This window comes from Alosa alosa, chromosome 2, assembly GCF_017589495.1.
Source record: "Alosa alosa isolate M-15738 ecotype Scorff River chromosome 2, AALO_Geno_1.1, whole genome shotgun sequence".
NCBI classification, from domain to species: Eukaryota; Metazoa; Chordata; class Actinopteri; order Clupeiformes; family Clupeidae; genus Alosa; species Alosa alosa.
The window spans coordinates 23,641,666-23,665,364 of NC_063190.1; the positions used below are offsets into that span (position 1 = coordinate 23,641,666).

Below are 23,699 nucleotides of genomic sequence, written 5' to 3' on the forward strand. Positions count from 1 at the left end.
TTAATCCTAGCATAGGCCAGAAACTAAGACGCAAGAGCAGGTTCTTATTAGGTGATAAATCGCATGTGATTTCTAGAGATGAAAAATGTGTAAACATGACTGATCTGAAAAAAACATCACTTCTATTTTTATGTCTTAGCTTAAACAGTGAAGTATTTTACCTGTGACACATAAAGTTTTCAGTGTGCATATTTTTAATTATTAACTCTCTGGAATTCCCTCGTCGCCTGTTCCCATGGTCAATCGTTGAGTGATTGCTGGGAAAATTATTAGCGGTTTGTAGGAATGGCAGCCTCTACCCTCTGAGCACACTTCACAGCTGTGTTTTCTTTTTTTCTGTTTTTCCCCCTGACATGACACCGTGATGGTGTGGTCGAGTCGGTGAAAGGGTTAAATGGCAAACCCCCTAGCAGTTATTTACGGCGTGTTACTCATTTACCCGTCGCGCTTACCGAGGGCCACTCTCTCCCACTTTCCCCTTCAGCTCGCCCACTCTCGTAATGTGTGGTCCTTGCTCCTTATGATTTGAAACACTATCCCAATGTGCAAAGACCCCTATCTTTCTATCTTTCTATCTCTCTCTCTCTCTCTCTCTCTCTCTCTCTCTCTCTCTCTCTCTCTCTCTCAGTCTCTCTCTCTCTCTCTCTCTCTCTCTCTCTCTCTCTCTCTCTCTCTATCTCTCTCTCTCTCTCTCTCTCTCTCTCTAGTCTCTCTCTCTCTCTCTCTCTCTCAGTCTCCTCTGTGGGAGAACTGAACAAATACAAAAAAAAAATGTGGAGGATGAAGGAGAAACCAAAACATTGGAATTTCCAGAGATGAGCGATGATGGTCCAGAGGCCACATAATTCCCCCCTTTCTCTACCCCTAACCCCCCCACCCAGCCATCGATTCTGTAAACATTCTCCTATCCTATTCCCATCCGATTACACGCCTGCGCCTCGACAGTGTGTTTGGGCGTAGAAGAGGGCAGGGCAGGCTGTTTGGCTTGGCCTGCCATGTTCTGCAGGGCATGTGGCTATAGTGGGAGTTTGTTTTGCGTGTGATTGCCCTGTAAGATCCGAGAGGTTCTCAGGTGGCCAGGGAAACAACCCTTGTGTGTGTGTGTGTGTGTGTGTGTGTGTGTGTGTGTGTGTGTGTATGTAAGTGTGTGTGTGAACCGTGCGGAACAGTGTGTGTGTGTGTGTGTGTGTGTGTGTGTGTGTGTGTATGTAAGTGTGTGTGTGAACCGTGCGGAAACAATGTGTGTGTGGAGAAAAACATGTCAGAAAAAAAAAAACCATCAACGGATGCCAGAGTTGAGCAACAACCCTCCACAAAAGCCCACGGCCTCTCAGATGCATATTCATGAGGGGTCACCTAAAAGGGGCCCCGAGTGACTCAGTAGCCCCCACCCCCACCCCATTCCACCCTTACCCCATCCCCATCGCTCCTGCAGCTATCATGGGGGACAGAGGTGCTGATCAGACACACCACTCCACCAGCAAACACAAGTACACAACAAGTCACATGCAGAGGAAGCAGAACCAAAAACCTGGGACTGCAAACAGTCAGCGTTCACACAGAGAGAGTCATGCGCCGTCCTTGGGTTCTGTTTATCTCTCTTCCAGTCACTGTGTAACTCACTTCTGCATTCCTCTCTCGCTTCACTCTATCTCTGCCGTCCTTCCACTCTTCATCTGTTCATCTGAAATGACTTCACACCCATAACTGATGTGTGAGCAAAGAAATGCAGACTTCTTTTTCACATGGTCAGCAAAAAGACCCCAACCGTTTGGTGAGATGCTCCTGTTCATTGAGAGTCTTTCAGGGGGCTTCATGCTGGCTCCGAGCCCCCTCCTGGATACCAGGATAAAGTTACAGCCCTGTTTTATTTTGAGGGTCTCGCTTGTGTAAAAGATCCCTCCTCTGGTGTGTTTGCCATTCAGGTCAAAGAAAGCTCCACTGACCTGCGTACAGGCTTCCTTCAGACTGTCTGTCTCACACTCCGACGTATCTGGTTTTAAGGCATTCCGCCAGCCTCTCCGTCTGTTGGCATAATTCACTTCTGTGGTATTAGCTTTCCTTCCTTCCTTACTTCGTTACCCACACACACTCACACATCCACACCCTACCCCCACCCACCCCACACGACATCTCATGTCAACACCCAGTGATGGGACTCTCACCCATATATTTCCTGGCCAGGACACCCCTACAAGGAGCAGAAACTTCCTATGTGTATGAGTGTGTGTGTGCATGCATGTCTGAGTGTGTTTGTGAGTGTGATTGAGTGTATGTGTGTGTGTGTGTGTGTGTGTGTGTGTGTGTGTTTCTGAGCATGTCTTTTTGCTTATGTGAGTGTGTCAGTGTGTATGTGTCAAACCATATGTGCCCAAATTGATTCTCCTTGGCTGTTTTCCCTTCGCGCCACTACGTGGGACACTTTCTTATTGTCCACTGAGGAACGGGTGACACTTGTGAGGCGCGAGCCTGGGATTCCATTCACATTTACCGCCATTCAGTCCACAGCCAATGACACGCATTCATTCTACAGCCTCCAGTTATGCAATGGTTTCTCTGTGGAAAATCTGCCCCTTTAGTAACACTGCTCAGAAGAATGGATGACCAGTCCTTGGAACCATAGGTCATGAAGAAAACAACAGTTCATCTGTTTGCTGAGCCCTAAAGATTCCTTTAGGAATTTCACCAATAACTGGCTGCAGGACTACCCTTCCGATGTTCCATCCGAAGTCTTTATTCTAAATTTCTTTAGCATTGGTATCAGAGGGACAGTGGACCTGTGCAGAATGCTCATAGTCACTGAAGTGAACATGCATGTAGATGACCTTTGTATGTTATGAAAATCTGAAGTGCAGTTTTCCCAGATAATGCAGGAATGCACTGAATAAGCATAAACAATGGACTATGCAGTACGTGAGATCTGTTAATTTACGCAAACCCCTCATTGCTTTTGTATACGATAGGCTATTACTTTCGTGTAATAATCATAACGAGTCATTACAAACTTGTCTGTCACCACTAGCGCGAAAGAGGGAGGGAGAGAAAAAGAGGGACAGAGAGAGAGAGAGAGAGAGAGAGTGTGTGTGTGTGTGTGTGTGTCTTGTTTGGGGGTAGAGACCAGAGACGCTGCTCATACGTAATCAGATGAAGTGGAAACTTCACACACATCTGGTCCTGGCTGGCTGGCTGAGAGCTCCCGTACGCAGCGGTACGAGAGCCGAGACATACTATATGAACTGCACCGAACTGGCATACTCTTAGGCAATTAAGCTTTATTACACAGGAAAGACTCGCGTTGGAATTACTCTGTATTTCAGCAAGATGTAACCCGGCTTCATGGGCGCCTGGTGCATGGTGACGCAACGCCTCGAATCAGGTGGAGTGACGACTATTGCGGCAACAGTGTCCGGTCTTGGAAGATAACGGTTTGGTGTGCACACCGGTGCCCCGTTACTATGAGTCACGATTTACAATGACAACGAAAAGAAAGTCAACAAAGCTACAGCTCCGGCGGTCAATCAGCGAGCAGCTGCGCGACTCCACATCTAAGGCTTGGGATTTACTGTGGAGAAATGTCAGAGAGAGGCGGCTTGCAGGTTAGTAGCCTACCACACGGAAAGTTGCGGTATGCCCGTGGTGTTAGGCTAAATGATTTAGGTAGCCCACTCCTGTTAATCGACATAACAAATGTAACATTACATTCAAGTAAACGCAGCATCGTTGCTGAGGAATCCCGAAATCCGCTTTCATTGGGGAAGGTCAAAATATTATAGCCTACCGTTATTCGCTTTTTGCAAACAGCTAAGAGATGCCGAAGACGGCACATCTGCTTTGTTCTCCATAACTGAATCCTTGAACTGAATTTGAATCTAACTGAGTCTAACACTTGTGCTTGGGGAAGTGTGGAGGACAACATGAGGAACTTTTTTCCAGGCTACTAGTCTCTGTGATCAAATGTTCACGTATGTTGCAAAACGTATGTGTAATGCACATAAGGATTTTTTTTTTTTTTTGCGCGTCAGGTGTTTAAGTTAATTTTATGCACTGGAACTATTTGATAATGAACAGTTCACAATAAAAACAGAGAGCACACAGGCCTAGTATGGTAGGCAATGAACCATGATAGGCAGATGAAGATTTTCGTTCCTGTCAGCAGAGTTCCAAGCTGTTCACGTTGCTTGATATTATTTAGGCTCTAGGCTATGTCACTTCATTTGTGAATTTGACTGTAATTTGTAGGGCTGTAGCTCAGTATCCTTATTTTACTTTTCATATACCTTGTCCTACCTATTTCAGTTTCTTAACAATAACCAGCATTCATTCGTTCATTCATTCATTCATTCATTCATTCATTCATTCATTCTTATTCATGGGAATGCATTTCCAATACCTGCTGAAGGTAAAGATTAACCAGAGCCCAGACAGTGGTAATATCTGGTGTCAATCTTAACTAATTCAAGATAACATTTGGTCTTTTCTGTCTTAGCTGTCTGGTGTGCATATGGTAAATCAGACCAGCAGATTAAAACAGTAATAATGACTTTACAATAATGTGGTCAGTGTTCTCGGCATGTGGACATTTGTAATAACCGCTTGGGTGTGTGTAATGTTTTAGAATGGATTCTGGAGGAATCTGGAGCCTACACTAAATCTGCATGTAATCTGCTGGAAGACATGGCTGGTTGGGGGATCCCTTTTGTGGGGTGGATTAGACTAGTTGCTCTGTGTAGTCTAGTCTAGTACCATGTCTAAGCCATGAACTTGACTTGTACAGGGTCTGCTCTGTCAGTTTAGCTAAATTGTCCTTTTAGATGAGATCTTTCAATGAGTGGTCACCATGCACCAAGGCAAATTTTGCACGCTACAACATTAAGTCCGAATAGGAGGGTGGGTCAGAAAAGGGCACGATTGTGTGTGTGTGTGTGTGTGTGTGTGTGTGTGTGTGTGTGTGTGTGTGTGTGTGTGTGTGTGTGTGTGTGTGGAATGATCGCTTGTGGGTACGTCTGAGACTCTCCGTAAGGAGAGGACGGGCACATCGTCTCCTTACTCTGGCCTACCATCATGTACATTTCCACATGGACAGGCAGTAGCATGCATACTGCATAGTGCCATACTGAGTAACACTTAATTGCTCCTCAGAACTCTCACCTGCTTGTTTTGAAGAGATCATCTCAAGAATGTTTTTTACCTGACCACAAGTAATTGAGTTGATTACAGCATTGACACTGCGATCAAGGCGATGTTAAGATAAGTAGATTGGTGGTATGTGTACAATCTGAGGAGAAGCTCCATAAATTCCTCAGGTGGAGTCACATGGAATGGCAGAGGCACTGACACTGTCCTGTTTTTATGGAGCATGCCCAGAGCATCCCAGTGGGGATGGACTGCTGGGTTCAGCAGGGTTGAGGTCAGAATTACGGTCTGCTTCCCACCACAGGAGGCCAGCGAGTTTGCCCGAAACAAGTCTTCCACCGTATGGTGTGTGCGCATGTGGCTTGAAGCTTCATCGGTGAATGGCATTGTTTTGTCAGACACACACACACACACACACACACACACACACACACACACGCACGCATGCACGCACGCACGCACACACGCACACACACACACGCGCGCGCACACACACACACACACACACACACATGCACAGTCATGTAAAAGCACCCTGTCAAGCTAGTTTATGTGTCCTGTCAGCTGGTGTGAAAGGACTGCAGGTCATCGCGGCAATGCTGCACACGCGTCCCACAAGCTGCCTCAGCCCCATTCCAGCATCCCACAGCATGACTGGCACACTGCCTTCGCCCCCACCAACCGCCACCACACACACACGCTTTTGCTCCCACACACACACGCTGCCGCACCCACCACACACACACTGCTGCACCTACCACACACATGCTGATGCACCCACCTTATTTTCTGCCTGGAGCTACAGTAGATCACCTCCGTATGACAACAAGTCACCTACATGCCTAATATGGAGCAGGTCACAAACAGCTGACTAGGATGCCTGCTCTAATTGTGTGGTCTATTATTAAAAAGGTTTCTGTGATATTGTGTATTGCGTGGCACATCGCATTCCGTGACCGGATCTGACCCTGAGCTGAAGAACGGCACCACCGTTCTCTGACTGAGTGCAAGTTGGGGCCCTGTTTTGGGGATGTGGGGTGGCGGTGGGGTGTTTTGAAGGTGGGGATTTGGGCGGAGGTGTGTGTGTGTGTGTGTGTGGGGGGTTGATCACGTTACCTGGGTTCCGGTCTGTCGTGGTCTGTGAGGAGAGCCGCTGTCTGTGAGGAGAGCCGCTGGTCCTTTCCTGAGGAATGTGCGTAAAGCCTATGGGCTCCCCACGGGGATCTCCTTAACCCAGTTTACTCTGACGAACGCACACGCGAGAGGGGCAGGCTATGCTGCCGTGCTGGGGTGGGATGTGGTGGGGCCGGAGGGGGGGAAACCTGCACGTGAAAAGTAGGTCATTCATCGCCTCGTCCGCTCTTGGTCACTCGTGAACCCTCAACACTGCGCGTGAGCCAGCGACGCTCACACGTAAGGGGCTTTTAATGTAAATCCTGTGGTCCAGCATGGTGCCTGATCTCTGGGTGTGTGTGCGCCTCTGTAAGTATGTGTGTGTGAGAGAGCAAGATGGGGGTGTTGGGCAGCTGTGTGTTAAATGAGGACATAGGGTGTACACGTATGCACGGATGCTCTGCTTTTGGATGTGTAAGTGTCCACCAGGGGGAGTTGAAGCACATAAACCTGTAGACCTGCTTTTTGTACAAACTACAAAGGAGCAAAAAAGTCCAGGTTCTGGACGTTTCAGTTTCAAGTTCCTGAATCTGTCATCAGAATTTGATAATTAACACAACCCTGTATTCGCTGGGCACTACATAGCTTAGGCAAAAACTGTCTCTGTACAGATCTCAGACAGTCACAGTACTCAGTACACAGTATACACAGTTATTTCTGCTGTTTCGATAGATAGATAGATAGATAGATAGATAGATAGATAGATAGATACATACTTTATTGATCCTCAAGGGGAAATTCAAGACGTTTCTCCTGTTACCTTGGTTTTACTGATAGCAATGAATATTTTATAGGAAGAATTTCCTCCTATCTGTATTGTAAACAGTGTTAGTATATACAATCTCAGATAAGCCTGGGAAGTTTGTCTGTGCAGGTATCTTATACTTATTCAGTTTTCTTCTACACTTGACCTGACTATGATCTAAGACCCAATTTTTTATGAGTAGAACTATAACCACAGTAGTGCAGTGTAGAAGTGTAAAACATAGAAATTTGTACATTTCCCATAGAGATAGCTATGGCGGTATAGAAATTCTAGTGTTTGGAATTCAAAAAATGTCACTCCCCAAAACCAATTATTGGACACTTTGGGCGTTTGGAGGTGGGGAAGCAGGTCTAAAGCAGGTCTAAAGCAGGTCTAAAGCAGGTCTAAAGTTTCTCTGTAATGAGAATACTTCAATGCTTTTCATGCTCTGCATTCCTCTATTAAGCCTCTTGACCACTAACATTATATAGTTTGTCTGTAAAGAGCTAGCTATCTAGAAACCTTAACGTATGTCACAGCAGTTCTCTTTGATTAAGATGTATATCATCAGAGATCTGATAACATTTCATTATAGCTGGTAACTGGGCGTACCACCAACTCCTTTTCCCTCTCTCTCTCTCTCTCTCTCTCTCTCTCTCTCTATCTCTCTCTCTCTCTCTCTCTCTCTCTCTCTCTCTCTCTCTATCTCTCTCTCTCTCTCTCTCTCTCTCTCTCTCTCTCTCTCTCTATCTCTCTCTCTCTCTCTCTCTCTCTCCCCTCTCTCTCTCTCTCTCTCTCTCTCTCTCTCTCTCTGGGATGAGGCTTTTTTTCCATGTCCGTCCCCAGCCCTTTGTCTTTCGTCTGATTGCGCAGGCCACAGCTATTCTGCTGGTTTGTATATTTTCCCTCCAGCACTTGGGAAAAGGCTACACACACACACACACACACACACACACTGAGTCACAAATTTCCTTTTTGGCTGGAGGTATTCCGGAGAGGTGTGTGTATTTGGCTGCTACTGAGTATGCAAGGCCGCACTGCTAGATCTCATTGGACCCTAGCCATTGGTCACATGACCGCAGGGAGGAGCCCCCAGTCGCTTCCCCCCCAAGATAGCTACAGCTACAGTCCCAACTCGTTTGCTGAGGTGTATACCTGCTCTATCTCAGCTCACATCACAATACCAGCCACAGGAGCGTGTAGCTCTACAGAAGCTGATTGGTGCAGAGACCAAGAGAGAGGGAGACAGAGAAAGTTGGGATTGTGTCGGGGCGTGTGCAGTTTGCGGTGCGCGCATGCCAGTCCAGATCTACGTCGATGACACACACACACACACACACACACACACACACACACACACACACACACACACCTCCCATCTCCCTGGCGTGGTTGAAGGGAAAGTGTGAGTGACGAGACTGATTCATGGAGACAGCGGAGAGAGAGACACAGGCAGAGACGATGATGATGTCCCCGGAGGTCTTTGACGATGTGGAGGTGGACTTGGACTTGGACGAGGACGAGGACATGGACTTGGCGGACACTGAGTGTCTGGGCAGCATGACCCCGGAGACTCAGGAGATCTACCTGCGGCTGGGTCACCACCGCAGACGTTCTGGGCTGCGCCTGGCCCGCATCATCGCCAGGCAGCAGCTCCTGAGGAAGATCATGCAAGGTACAGGACAGACAGATATAGACAGAGAGGATGGCCAGAGAGGGACAGCTTTATCTGCTGAGGACACGTCGATACTTTAATAGGGCTGTCAATCGATTAAAAAAAATCATCTAATTAATTACATACTCTGTGATTAATTAATCTAAATTAATCGCATATATAATTTTTGCTGTGAAGGTATTTTAAATATTTGAATTCAAATGAATCATGGAATAATCAGCATGAGTGATATTAAAGTTCAAAAACTCTTTTATTATTATTTTCACTGTTCAAATAATTGCCATAATAATCTATGATATGACCTAATATGCTGAGGAAATAAATTCAAATGTGCTTCGGAAGAAGTTTTTTTTTTTTTTCATACAAGGCATTTCAGGCCACAGATATAACCTAGGGGACACAATGAAAATTAATTAACACTCCCCTCAATGTCAACACTTATTTCTTTGCATTGATGTGCGACTATAGAGTTGATGAACTCCGGTGATATGCAAATTCCTTGCTGCAGACATTGCAGAGGACTTTATTTTCAACACTTTATTTTTTATCAACACCATCAGGCCATTTTTTAAAAGTAAATGTTCCAATCAATGATCCAGGCAGCACGTTTTCTTCTCTCCCCTTCATTTTACAGTCTAATTTTTACTGACTAGAACGGCTCGGGGTCAAAGGTCATACGGAATCGATTAATCTGCACTATTTTTTTTTAATCAGTTATTTTTTCTCAAATTAATTAATCGAAATTAATCAGTTATTTTGACAACCCTATCCTTTAATACTCTTTATGTGAAGTATGGTGCAATTCAGACTGGTAATGTCAGTCTGTCAGTCGATTTGTGCAATCACTCCAAATCTTGCTGGCTTTGAATTCACAAATGCAATATATCCAAGGCATTTTTATGTCATTTTTATCACTGTGATGTGAGCTATTATGTGTGTCAACCATATGATTTTCACAGTTGCAGTGAAACTGAAATGAGCATTTTCCTGCCCTGCTTTGAAGGTGTCTGAGTCTGATCACTACTGTAAATGATACAGCTACAGCTGCTGTTCCTACTCATCTCGCACACATCTCATCTTCTGTCTAAGATCATTCTGGGAGAATTACCACTGAGAGACTGCTAATAGGCAATTTCCATTCTTCTATTTCCCTCATTGCCTGCTATAATTCACACCTCAGGAGCATGATATTTATCTCAAATGTATGTTTGTAGTTCGACACTGTGAATTGTCTAGTAGCTCTAGACTACTTCTTGCTGTTTCTGTAGCCATGAAGAATGTGGATGACTGTGTCAGAGAATTGTGAAAGCAGAGACATGCCCCATCTTGACTCTGGTCTGTGCTTGCATGCGTAGCTTTGAAAGTTATTCACCTGTTGACGCTGCCCTGGAACAGACTAGCACCACGGGAGATTTTCAGAGCCACATTCTTCCCTGAGTAGCTGATGGAGTGTTTATCTTTGTGCACTTTGAGTCTTCTGTCTCTGCTGTTGAGTAACTGGCCTTAGGAACTCCCCTGCAGTAAATGTTAGCCCTCAGTCAACAGGTTACGAGGAAACCCTCCTCTCCTTCATGAAACAACTCATGTCACATCTGGATTGTCAGATGGCAACATTGATAGATGGAATGAGGTGATGTAAACTTTGTACACACATATTGACTTCCAATTTAGAAAGGAGTGCCTCTATTTAACAAAGGCCTGCCATGTTTTATGGTGGAAATAATTTAGTTAGGGACAGGTTTTACTTGGAAAGTTTTAATTTAGAGGAATTAAGGGCTTGTTTTAACGTACAAACAGACCTTGTTTTGTAATTATGTAATTATTAGTACACTTACCCCCTTTATGTATTTTATCCATAACATGTACATTATATGTCAAGTTTATGTGGCTGGATGTATAGTTTTGCCTTCATGGCAACACTCGGTCTAACCTTCTCGACAGAATCTATGATATTGATACCATTTTCACATGAATTCCTAATCTGATAAAGTAAATACTGCCTCTGCCAAAACACATCCTCGTACTAGAGTAGGCGGACAACTCCACCCTTGCTCCCATTTCTCCATGTGGTTGCCATAACAACTGCAATGCTGTTTGGTTGTCCTCCTCACCCTCCCCTCAATCAGAGAAAGATTTGCTTCCGATCTCTCAATACTTAACACAAACACGCACACACAGAGAGTGTGTTTGAGTATTTATGTTTGGACACTTTTAGATCTGTTGGCTACTGTAGATTTTTAGAGTCTAAGCTTCATACTGCTGACCACACCCAGCTGGCCATGGATCTCCTAATGGCTCTGGATGGGAATACATCTGGTAGTGTGTTCCAATGTCACAACTACTCACTCACTACTACTCTCACTACTGCTAAACAAACATTGCCTAAAACTAATCTGTTTAATCTGTTGGTTTATTTAGTATATATATATATATATATATATAAATATATATATATACTAAATAACATATATATATATACTCTTTTGATCCTGTGAGGAAAATTTGGTCTCTGCATTTATCCCAATCTGTGAATTAGTGAAACACACTCAGCCCGGCGCAGTGAGCTGCCTGCAACAACAGCGGTGAGGGGTTAGGTGCCTTGCTCAATAATAGCACTGCCTACGTACTGACTACGTATAGCACCAGCTACTGATTGAATCACACATCTATTCGCCTGCTTTCTTTATTCTACTTGTAAATTGGGGCAGCCGTGCCTACTGGTCGGGGTTCGAACCGGCAACTCTCCGGTTATAAGTCCGAAGCGCTAACCAGTAGGCCACGGCTGCCCCAATTTACAAGTAGAATAAAGAAAGCAGGCGAATAGATGTGTGATTCAATAAGTAGCTGGTGCTATACAGGCAGTGCTATTAAGTCTGGAGTATATTTTTCATTAGACAAAAACTGTGAAAAACACACAGTAGAACACAGAAGAAAGTGTGGCCCCAGGGCGACAGTGCTGCTGCGGCAGAGTACACTGTGTCTGGATATGTGTCATACAGTGTCATCCAAAGAGTTCTGTGTCATCCCAACATTATTTATCCTTCAGGGAATGGATCCACCTCAACCATCTGTCTTCCAAATATGACTAGAGGGAGATTTATGTATGGACCTAATTCAAGCCAAAGCATACCAAAGATTACAGTATTTCACATTTTTGTCATGGTGCTTAGTGTGTGCGGTTTGAGTGTGTCTGTGTGTGTTTGTGGGTGTGTGTATGTGAGAGAGAGAGAGAGAGAAAGAGAGAGAGTCTGTTGTGGTATACAGCTCAAGAGATCATTTTATTGGCAGACATGTAGCAAATCTATATGGCACTTTTATTTCTTTGTGTTCCTTGGCATTACATTGTGCGCATATACATATGTTAAGCCGTCCTTTCATGTATTTATTTATTTTTTGGCAGTGATGTACTGTGCTTTGGCAACTGCAAAAAAGCCTCCTGTTGAATTTCAGAGAGAGGTTATATTTACTGAAACAATTTCCCGTCTTACAGCTGCTGACAGAGCTCAATATGTGTGGAGAATGTGTGGAGCAATGAGCCTGAAATATCATGGATTCTTGACCAGCTTTGACATGTAGGCTATTGCTCAACTGTGAGTGTTTTGTGAGTCGGTCATGGGCAAGCTGTGATTCTGATTTGCTACCTAAAGCAATATCTTTCATCAGATTCAGCTCTTTGTTTATTCAGCTCAAAGTCAGCCAGCCCTGTATTCCCATTTGTCACATCTTCATCTGGAGTATGTTATTGGAAGAAAAGACAAGAAAAAACAAAGAACCAAATCTTCAGAGTGCTCCCATTCTGAAGGGAATGGGAATGTTTGCCTGTTGATAACAGTTTGTTTGCTCTTCAGGTGAGCCATTGAGTCATTTGTTCACACCACTAAAGACTCTGCCAGGCCTGTCTGAAGATAAGTGTTGGTGAAAGGTTGATTTTTGGATGGTGATGAATGGCTCGTGGCTCATTTCTTCTGCTCACTGCTTCCCCCTGTTGGTGTTAAAGAGTCACAGCTTGCGCTCACAGGGAGCACAGGATATTTTCCCAAACTAGCCTTTATTGTTTTGGCACAGTGTTTGGTCTGTCAAACTGTTCATTAAGCTGTGAAATTTCCTTTAATAAGTGGAGAGACTCTTTAGTCAAGGCTGAACCTTTGTCACCAGGGGAACAGGAGCAGGATTTTGGTAGGCGTTAGTGAAGTCCAACCAAAGGAGACTGAGATGGTGGGAGTTTACAATCCACCTCCATTTTGGAGGGGTTAACCCTGTTACAATCCCCTCCATGTTTTTAATAGTTGAATTCTGTTCTTAAGGGCCTCCTCTCACCTCCTCTCTGTCACTATTTTTGTATCTTTCTCTCTTTTTATTTCATATTCCATTGCTATGTTTCTATGGTGCTGTCAGAGCCCTCAGTGTCAGCATGTCACCTGCCAATGTGTCCGTGACCACAGAAGACGCTTTAGTGACCGATTTCTCTTTGGGTTTCGAGTAGTCCCTTCAGGCTAGTCTGTTGCAACCTATCATAGCTGATCATGACTCTAAGGTTATGATCAATCTTCATTTCTAACTATGTTTTCATTTATTGGTCTCACCACTGTATGTTTTTTTCTCCAGATGTGTGTGTGTGTGTGTGTGTGTGTGTGTGTGTGTGTGTGTGTGTGTGTGTGTGTGTGTGTGTGTGAGAGAGAGTGTGTGTGTGTGTGTGTGAGTGTGTGAGAGAGACTTTGTTTATGTGTATATGTGCAATAGATCATAATGGGACCCTGGGGGTTTGGGAGACACACATGAAAATGAACAGCATGAACACATTGGGGCTCAGATGGGGTGGGGGCTCACCGCTCGCTATACATGATCCAGCTGTGCTTTACAGAGGAGGAGTTTGGAACATTTGAGACAGGAGGAGGGAAAGAGAAATAGAGAGAGAGAAATGTAGAGAGAGAGAGAGCGAGAGAGAGAGGCATATGGCAAGGGGAATGGGAAAGGGAAAGACATAGAGAGAGGGAAGGAGTGGAGTCAGGAAATATATTGCCATAATCAGAGAGAGACAGAGAACCATTAAGAGGCTGAGTAAAGAACTGACAGAATAGTTCAGCCAGCTGCATAGCTACTTACGAGACAGGACTACATTCATCTATTTATGCCTGCAGGTATGTCATATTCCTTGGTTTTTACTAGTTTATGTATCTTTCTATTTAGGATATGCATATACATGTATGACCAAAGATGTCTGATATGATCTGCCTAGTGGCACTGAATGTCTAAGCTACTTTTGATGTTGTTATATTTGAGAATTGGCGTTGAACTCTAAGTGCCTACAGTTCTTGGCCGTGTCAGTCAGTGTGGGACTGAAATTAATGTTTGTCTTCGCCTCACAAAGAATAAAATAAACATTATGAGATTCTTCACAGTTTCAGGGAAAACAGTGTTTATATTTCATCACTCGGAATCAGGATAACATTTAAGGTTTTGTCCTTCTTAGAGTGCTACACTGTTTTCATCTTGACTTTTAAGGCTTACTGTACTTCCTACTGCTTCATGTCACTAAATATGTTTAAAAAGTAGCAATAATAACTATCACAATATCAATTCAGTTCTTTGAGAACATCATCTATACATTGTCAAACTAATTTCAGTTTCATGTTTTGTACAGCAGAGAGAGAGAGAGAGAGAGAGAGAGAGAGAGAGAGAGAGAGAAGTCAAGATTCTCCCTTCCCAAAAACGGATGTCAAAGCACTTTAGCATGTGTGGGAAAATGGCCCGGGGCCAAAGAGCATAAGTGTTTATGCGGAGCTGCAGGGTCCGTCCAGGACTGTCCACATGGACTCTGTCTGATGGGCTTAGCTGCCTGTTTAGTAGCCTGGGAGTCTGAGCAGGCTGGCTGGTGTGGGGACATCCATGCAGGTGTCTCCTCTCATGGACAGCTGAGGGTATTGTATGTGAGAGAGTGGTGGTAAGGAGATGGCGTTCACCCCACTTGCAGTTTCTAGTTATTTCCTATTTTGGCAGATCTTTATCTTAGTGGTCAGTATGCATATTTTGACCTTGCGAGGTTTACACAGAAGGGTGAAGGATTGTTTATTTCAAAGCATTAGTAGAGAAGAGCGTGTCCAGTACATTTGTGTGTTTCTGCGTGTAACTGTGTGTGTGTGTGTGTGTGTGTGTGTGTGTGTGTGTGTGTGTGTGTGTGTGTGTGCGCGTGTGTGTGCACGCAGATGTGCGTGTGTGTCTATGTGCACGTGCCGGCAAGCAATTCTACTCTGATGTTTATGATTGCGATCCAAAGTGCTGTCTGTTGTTTTAAAACAATCACAAGTGATTTTCCACCTCTCGTCTTCAGTTCCCATCGTAGGAGCAGCATCCATGCCCAGCCTCTCCTATAGGCTCCTTCAAACCATGACCTCATGACCTCTACTGTTTACACACACACATCTGACCTCATTAGGGCTCAGGCCATGGACATAAAAAGACACTTATACTCCAGTTAGTAGCTTTAGTCAGTAGGTTATAGTTTGTTTTTGCTTATGACTAATAGGATTTGTCTGTCAACTGTTTGGATTGGGGCAATAGAAGGTTTCAGTGTTTTGTAAAAGGAATATCATGAAGCCTAGTGAAACCAGACAGTGCTTTTCGGATATCCACACATTGACTCCTGCTCTTGCTACTCTTTGGCTGAGCCACGGCTCTTATTGATGCTCTGATCTCGTCATACACCCGCAAAGTCCCAGTGCTTGGTTAAGACTCTGCGCTCGGCATTGTCAATATCTTTCAATTTAGTCCAGGAAGCTTTAGCTCTGTCTCCTGGGGCAGTGTATATTAATTCCTGGCTGGAAGCTGAGTGGACAGGAAGTGGCTTAGTGACATGGGGGGCTTTGAGGCCCCTCGGGCTGCCGTGGGTCCCTTCTCTCTGGCGTCGGCTCAAAGAGATGGAGGCAGGTAATAAGAGTGGGCCGAAGAGAGGGAGCAGGGTTCCAAGAGAGACAGAAAAAGACCTGAAAGAATCATGGATGAGGAGGGAAGAAAGGGAGAGAAATTTCAGAGGAGAAAGACATCACCCACCCACGATTGGTGATATTTGAGGACACAGAAAAGGAGTAAAACTTGGCCTATGTAAGTAAGCGACAGGCCCCTGGCTCTCTCTTTTTTCTCTCTCTCTCTCTCTCTCTCTCCCTCTCTCTCTCTCTCTCTCTCTCTTTCCTCTCTCTCTCTTCTCTTTCCTCTCTCTCTCTCTCTTTCCTCTCTCTCTCTCTCTCCCTCTCTTTCTCTCTCTCTCTCTCTCTCCTCTCTCTCACTCTTCTCTTTCTCTCTTTCTCTTTCTCTCTCTCTCTTTCCTCTCTCTCGCTCTTCTCTTTCCTCTCTCTCTCTCTTTTCCTCTCTCTCTCTCTCTCCCTCTTTTCTCTCTCTCTCTCTCTTTCCTCTCTCTCTCTCTTCTCTTTCCTCTCTCTCTCTCTCTCCCTCTCTTTCTCTCTCTCTCTCTCTCTTTCCTCTCTCTCACTCTTCTCTTTCTCTCTTTCTCTTTCTCTCTCTCTCTTTCCTCTCTCTCACTCTTCTCTTTCTCTCTTTCTCTCTCTCTCTCTCTCTTTCTCTCTCTCTCGCTCTTCTCTTTCTCTCAGGAGAATGCTTTTGATTTCGCCCTCTGCCCGCCAGGCGGGAGACTCCTGCTGTGCCCTCTCATGGCGCGCTGCCTGTTGTCACATCACGCCAGCCAGGAATGCTGGGGAGAGGTGGCAAGGCGGTGCGGATGGAGGGATGGGGGAGGGGGGGGGTGTCGGGCCGCACTGCCCATGAACGAGGGGAAGGATTAGCGAAGTGGCACCTTGTCGAGAGGGTTATTTGTCCGCGGGGGCAGCTTTGTGCTTTGCCCCCTGTCCCCGAAAGAAACGAATGAGGGAGAGGGAGGGAGTCGGGGTGGAGGTCCTCTGCTCTCCGAGAGATGCCAGGAGGGGCTCCCGGGTTAATTAAACCCCTCATTGCGGAGGAAAACAGATGGGGGGCCTGTTATTCCCACGGCACCGGAGGGCAGTGACTCAAGGACGCCTTTTGGCTCCAGCCTGCGGTGCTCCCCTCCTGTGCTTTTGGAGCGGCCCGGATGGAGCCTGTTTAATGTGCCGCAAAAAATGCTCCCAGGGGTCTTTCTACCACCCCCCACCACCACCACCACCACCACCACCACCCACCAACTCCAGCCCCAAGAATTACCCCCACCACCACCACCACCCACCAACTCCAGCCCCAAAATTACCCCCACCACCACCACCACCCACCAACTCCAGCCCCAAGAATTACCCCCACCAAACCACACGCCGGGTTGTCTGAGGAAGGACAGAAAGAATGCCCCCTCCCAAAACAAAAACCTCTCTTCTCACTCTCTCAGAGCACCCACCACCACTACCACCACCGCCACCCACCCCTCTATGTGTTGGCAAAGCACAAATTGGAAGCAGAGGTTTGGGAGGGTGGTGAAGGTGGTGAAGGATTGGTGGGGGGGTTTGGATGCCGTTAATCTCCTCCATGATTCATTCTTCTTCATTACAAGCTGGCAGGTGAGGGATATAATAGTTATCAGCCCTGACACGGAAAGGGAGTAATGGAGTGTGGTGACATGTGGAAATGATGGTTTCGTGTCAGAGGAGGACTCAGATTTAAGTGTGGGGCAGGGGGGTGAGAGGAGGAAAGGACGCAACAGCACAACACAGGGGCAGGAAGAAGGGGTTTTCACCCCATTTAATACCCCCATTATGTCACCCTAATCACTCCCACATGCAGCCCAAGCCACTGAGCACTTCTGACAGCTCACCGCCTGCTCAAGAGTTTTTCTGGAAGTCACCGACAGACTGCACTGGTAGCAAGTAGGCAGGGAGGTTTGGTTTGAGGCTGACCCAGGATCAGTCCCCAGTTTAACGGGTGCCTGAGAGGAGCAGAGGAAGCGCTGAAAGAGGGCTTCTGGTTTGGCAGATGAGGTGACATGCTCTGCTGCCTGTGGAGAATGAAGGATTACAAGAAGCATGGTGCTGTATTAATGAGAGCAGATGTTTGTGTGTGTGTGTGTGTGTGTGTGTGTGTGTGTGTGTGTGTGTGTGTGTGTGTGTGTGTGTCTTTGTGTGTATGTGTGTGTGTGTGTGTGTTTGTGTGTCTTTGTGTGTGTGTGTGTGTGCGTGTGTGTCTTTGTGTGTATTTGTGTGTGCGTGTGTGTGTGTCTTTGTGTGTGTGTGTGTGTGTGTGTGTGTGTGTGTGTGTGTGTATGTGTGTGTGTGTGTGAGTGTGTGTGTGTGTGTGTGTGAATGGGTGTGTGTGTTTGTGGAAGTTCAACGGGCCCAGGTTATCATCATCATCAGCGTGCCAAGTCTTTACGTCACCAGGGCTGAGGAAGATGAGTACAGCTGGGACTGAGGCCTGTCTGTGTGATTGAGTGATTCTAGGGACAACATCTGGATAGTGTGACAAAGAGAGAGAGAGAGAAAGAGAGAGAGAGAGAGGGAGGGGAGAGTGGCACAGAAACAAATAGATTGAATAAAATATTGAGAGGCAGACATGTTAAGGGACAGAAATCAGGAAAGTAGATGGAGAAAAAGAGATGGATGGATAAACAGACAGAAAGATAAAGTGTTCTGACACACTGATAGAGGAAGACGTAACGTTGGGAGGTAAAAGGCCAGCTGACTGTGTCTGTCTGAGAGGCTCTGTATGTGAGTGAAGCAGCAGTCAAGTCAAGTAAAGTCAAGTCAAGTTTATTTATATAGCACATTTCATACACAGAGGTCATTCAATGTGCTTTACATAAACAAAACCAAACAATAATAACAAATAAAAGCATAGAAAGGCAATATAGTCAAAGAATAGTTAAAAGGTAAAGATCATAATAAAAAGAAAACATAAAACACAAGGTAAAATCATTTAAAAATAAAGAATAACTAGATGTACCGCAGAGCGGTACAAAATATGACGCCCAGTCCAGCACATTTTTTCCACATAAATAAATCACGCTGAATAAATCACAGAAAACTGTGTCTGCCCTACCCTCCTTTCGGGGGGTCCAGTACAGTGGGGGGGGCTACAGATCAAAACGAAAAACGATGGTTCCATGCTATCCATATGGGGTTACATGCCCACGAAGTTTCATCTATTTATAAACAAGCAATAGTGCTTTAAAGTCAATTCTGTGACTTACTGGAAGCCAGTGCAGGGATTTAAGAATTGGAGTAATGTGGTCAGTTCTCTTCAGTTTTTGTTAGAATCCTAGCTGCTGCATTTTGTGTCACCTGAAGCTGTTTAATAGTCTTTTTAGGAAAGCCTGTGAACAGTCCATTGCAGTAATCAACCCTGCTGGAGATAAATGCATGAATAAGTTTTTCTAAGTCATGTTTTGACATCAGCCCTCTGAGTTTGGCAATATTTTTGAGGTGGTAAAAAGCTGATTTAGTTATCGCTTTCATGTGGCTGTTGAAACTTAGATCACTGTCAATTAATACACCAAGATTTTTAACAGTATCCTTTGCCTTCAACCCTTTTGTGTGCCCTATAGCATGGGACGAAAAACAGCCTGAGAAATGCTGATGAGGTGCTCAGTACCTTAGGTGGCACATGTTCTATGTGAGGCTAGCTGGAAGGATATGGACATCTAAAAAGATTTGTTAGTGGAATTCTTCACCTGATTCTCTTTTACGGTACATACGGTCATTTGCAGAATCTCCATATTGCTTCCGATATCTGTTTAGATTTGCATTGTATTCATTCCTTTAGCAGACGTGTTTGGCCAGACTGACTGACTGACTAATAGGACAGTTCAGACACACAGGAGGACATTTTCATACTGTATGTATGCTGAGAATGCCCATTGCCTTTGGTCCAAATTTAAGCACTTCTCATTTCTACAGTCTCCGTCAGCTCAGTACAGCCCAGGGGCCAGATCCGGCCATCCAGCAGCCTTCATAAGGCCCTCCCAGATACTCACATCCAGTTGTCTTTGACAATTATGTGTAATAAGCAATACCTAAATTATATGATAAATTGATTAAACCTAGCATTAAAACAAGCACGCTAGCACTCATTTTAACTAAATACTTGACTATCCCAGCCAGGCAATTAGTGGCTTTGTCGGTATCATTCATGGATAAAAACTTTAACATCTAATTGTGCATTCCTAATAGGATAAGTACACATTTGAATTCCCATGAACGCGCATCCCTAAGACCGGGCCTAGGTGTAAATTCCATTTGTGCAGCCGACGTAAAAATCCATTCTAAAGCCTGGTCTTAACAAAGACCAACTTAGCAGTTAAGACTAGGCTTAGCAAATACCAGTTGGTGCAACCAGCTCCAAGCATCTTTTTATTGTTTCAGACGAGAACCTCTTGAGACATTAAACACATTTTCAGCACTTATCTCCAAGTGCTGACAACAACAATGCAAAGAATTTTGTGTAGACGTTATAATTATTACGTGTGGTTAAGATTTCCCTCCGAATGTCTGGTTGCGCTTTGAAATGAAAAGGCCTCTGTAGGCAAGTGTAGAGTTTCTGCAGAAATCTTCCTGGAGCTCTTTGTCCTCGACAGACTTTGCTGTACGTGCTATTGTTGTGGTACTCGTAAAAAGAGAGGTGGAGGGGTTTATGTAATCACTCACATGCTACTGGTCGCATCCTGTTTAGATGGAAATAGAAAGCCCTTGTCAACTCCTAGCTGGGCCATAATACAAAATTCAAAGTCATTAACTTCCCACTAAACAATAATTTTTTTACCCTCAAGTAGGATGTTGTTTCCATCGTCCTCCAGCCAAAAGTAAAGAGCAGTTTAAACAACACAGCCAAGGCACGAGAAGTATGACCTTAATGGATTTCAAAACCACTGATTACAATAGCTATTTCAAATTAAAATGCAAATTGCATTGTCAAGCTGCTCTGTCATAGGGATCTTGTATGGGATGGTTGTGACAAGTATTGTTGACATGAAGCTGTCTCAATCCATTTGACTTGCCACTGCTGAAACAGTACACCCTCACGCTTAGACTCTTAGTAACATGCTGTGACAGATTGTTGCCTTGTTGAATTGCACACTCCATGTTATTTGAAGTAATATCGCATATAAATGTATGAAAAAAAATCAGCGCATTATGTGTGACTTGACACGGTGTCTTTTCTCGTCTTTTGTTTTGCAGAAATCGAGGCGAAGGAAGCATGCGATTGGTTGAGGGCTGCGGGGTTCCCACAGTACGCCCAGCTGTATGAAGGTAGGCCAGAGCTACTGCACACACACACACACACACACACACACACACACACACACACACACACACACTGCGCTGCCTCCTCTGGTGCACGGGTGCCCTCAATGTGACCACGGCTACTCAAGTCCCTCTGGCAGAATCACAGATGCACAAAAACACACATGCATTCCATCAAACTCAATTTTACACCTACAACAGGCACTAAAGTGACGAAGGGGCAGGAAAAGCTTCCCTTTTAACAGGAAACCCTCAACTCATAAGGGGCCAGCAAGGAGGAAGGGGTGTGTGGGTGTGTGTGTGGGGCGGTTGCATCTGCTTTGCATTTGCGAGCAAAAGTCCTACTTTAAAGGAGCGAACAGACATAACAGATTGGAAGGCAGAGTATCAAGTGTACACACACAGAGACACTCCAAGACAGCAGCAGGTAATATGGCCAATTCAGTAAGAATGTCTCAGCATGATGTGTAGAGACAGGAGGGAGGACAGGGTGAGCTTGTCTTGCATGAGGTGTGGAATTATAGTTGTACAAGTATAGCAAGGGCAGCAGGAGATAACATGTACACACACACACACACACACACACACACACACACACACACACACACACACACACACACACACAGCCGTGCCCACAGACACACACAAAATACCCAGCTGCATACTGACAGACTCACATATGCACTCAATAAAACATAACACACACACACACACACACACAAACACACACACACACACACACACACACACACACACACACACACACACACACACACACCTTCCCACACACAACATGTTCACACACATAAAAAATAATAGTACATTTCATTGCCAACCCCACCCTTCACACACAAATGGACACTTGAAAACACCAGATCAGTCTCCAGATCAAGCACAGCTGTGGGGTCAAGTGACAGTAGAAAATCAGGAATTTGTGGGTCTGATGGGATTTCCTACGCAGTGCTGGACAACCCAGTCATCTCATCCCATATGGTTCACAGTTGCTGTTCCTAAAACTCAAAACTATCCATCAAAGATTCTAGGTCAGAGCTCTGTTCTAGAATCTTTGCTATCCACTGTGGACATTGTGTCCTCCTAGCACTATGTCTTTACAATATTAAGCATATTGTGATCTAAACTTTATGGCGTTACCATAAACATCTCCATCACATTATATCTGTACAATTACTGTGAGTAACTGTCAAACACCCTTTCCTCATTTGAATGATAGTCTGGGAGACCAAAACCAAAGAGAGAGAGAGAGAGAGAGGGAGGGAGAGAGAGAGAGAGAGAGGGAGGGAGAGAAAGATAGGGGGTTGAGATATGGGAAGTGAAAGATTGAGGGGGTGTGACTGAATAAGGGAGAAAGAGAGAGAGAGAGGAAAAGAGAAAGATGGAGAGAGAGAGAGAGAGAGAGAGAGAGAGAATGAACACCACATTTACACAGCTGTGTGCTCTCAGTCGAGGACTCATTTTTCCCCCTCTCTCCTCTCCTCTCCGCTCGGGAGCCACGGAGGAGGTGAGCTATTTGCAGACGAGCGTTTCTGGTGGCGGGGAGGAGGTCATGGGAAAGGGGCCCGGTCTTATCTCCGCATGGAAAACTCAGGCCCTTCCCTCTGTCTTCCGCCTGGGCTAGCGCAGGGGTCACAGGGGTCGAGGGACCGAGTGAGGAGAATTCATCAGAATGCTTCATTCCCCCCTTTGTTTCAATATGTTTATTTATTTACACCAGTGTGGTTTTTTTGGGAGGTATGAAGTTAAATGCATCTCATTCGTGTAAGAATAGGTGTGTCTTATATATCTCTATGTATCTGTATGTAAATTTGTGAGGAGATGCTTTAGCTCCATGTGAAGAGATATTCTATGAAATGAGTGAATGGCATTTAGCAGATGCTTTTATTCAAAGCAACAGGGATTTGCATCGTCAGGTTTAGGTTGTGAACCCGGGCAGACTATTTCTCCACCTGCAGTGTCGTTTGTCAGAGTTATTTTGTCATTTTGTAGGAACCTAGTTAATTGCTTTTTTCATGATCAGACAAAAGCCATAGGATTCATTATGAAGGTTCAATATGAAGATATGAAGATTATGCCGAAATGAGCATGACAACATTAGCCAAAATGGACACTTTCATGACAGTTTAGTTAGTTGTCAGTTGTTATAATTGTTCTAATTGCAGCGTTAGTGCAGGCGGTGTGCTTACTGTTCTTACTCTTTTCATCATCTCAAAGGTTTGTTTTGAAAGGGTGGCAAGAAACTGTGGCACACTTTAAACCACCCTCAGTAACACATAGTCACACACCGCTACCGCACGAGAATTAGTACATACCGCTCACATGCCACATCTTGTTTGTTACTGAATACCCTATGAAACCCCCACTGTCTCATGTGTGCATCTGTGTAATGAATACCTGCTTCTGAAACACAGCCCTGGTGATCTGTTTTCTATGTCCCTGTCTATCCTCCCACAGACTCCCAGTTTCCCATCGACATATCGGCTGTCAAAAGGGACCACGACTTCCTGGACAAAGACCTTGTGGAGCCCCTATGCCGGTAAGGGACTGAACCGGCTTTTACGAGCTTGATGACAAACAGGCGTGCAATGGATCCACTGTCCTGTGGGGATGCCGGGTGGATATGGTGGTGGCATGTGTGGGTCAGTTCTGTCCCATGTTGCATTGCGGGTGTTTTGGGAAAAGTCAGAAGGGCTCTCCTCCCCACAGAGACCTCCAGGTGCAGCAAATGTAGAAGAGTAAAAGAATCGATGAA

The 23,699-nt window shown here is 45.1% G+C and overlaps 1 protein-coding gene across 3 annotated transcripts in view; it reads left to right on the forward strand.

Moving 5' to 3' along the window:
- The first annotated feature begins 3,175 nt into the window (after window positions 1-3,175).
- Window positions 3,176-23,699, forward strand: part of stard13a (StAR-related lipid transfer (START) domain containing 13a) — a 34,835-nt gene continuing 14,311 nt past the window's right edge. The window contains exons 1-4 of one of the 3 annotated variants that reach the window (XM_048237561.1): window positions 3,176-3,596; window positions 8,487-8,726; window positions 20,867-20,938; window positions 23,402-23,483. In XM_048237561.1, the coding sequence (XP_048093518.1) occupies window positions 3,473-3,596; window positions 8,487-8,726; window positions 20,867-20,938; window positions 23,402-23,483 (518 nt within the window). In that variant the 5' untranslated portion in view covers window positions 3,176-3,472. Of the gene's footprint in view, window positions 3,597-8,486; window positions 8,727-13,816; window positions 13,865-20,866; window positions 20,939-23,401; window positions 23,484-23,699 lie in introns of those variants that run through there. The other 2 variants (XM_048237562.1, XM_048237563.1) reach the window with 2 other exon arrangements.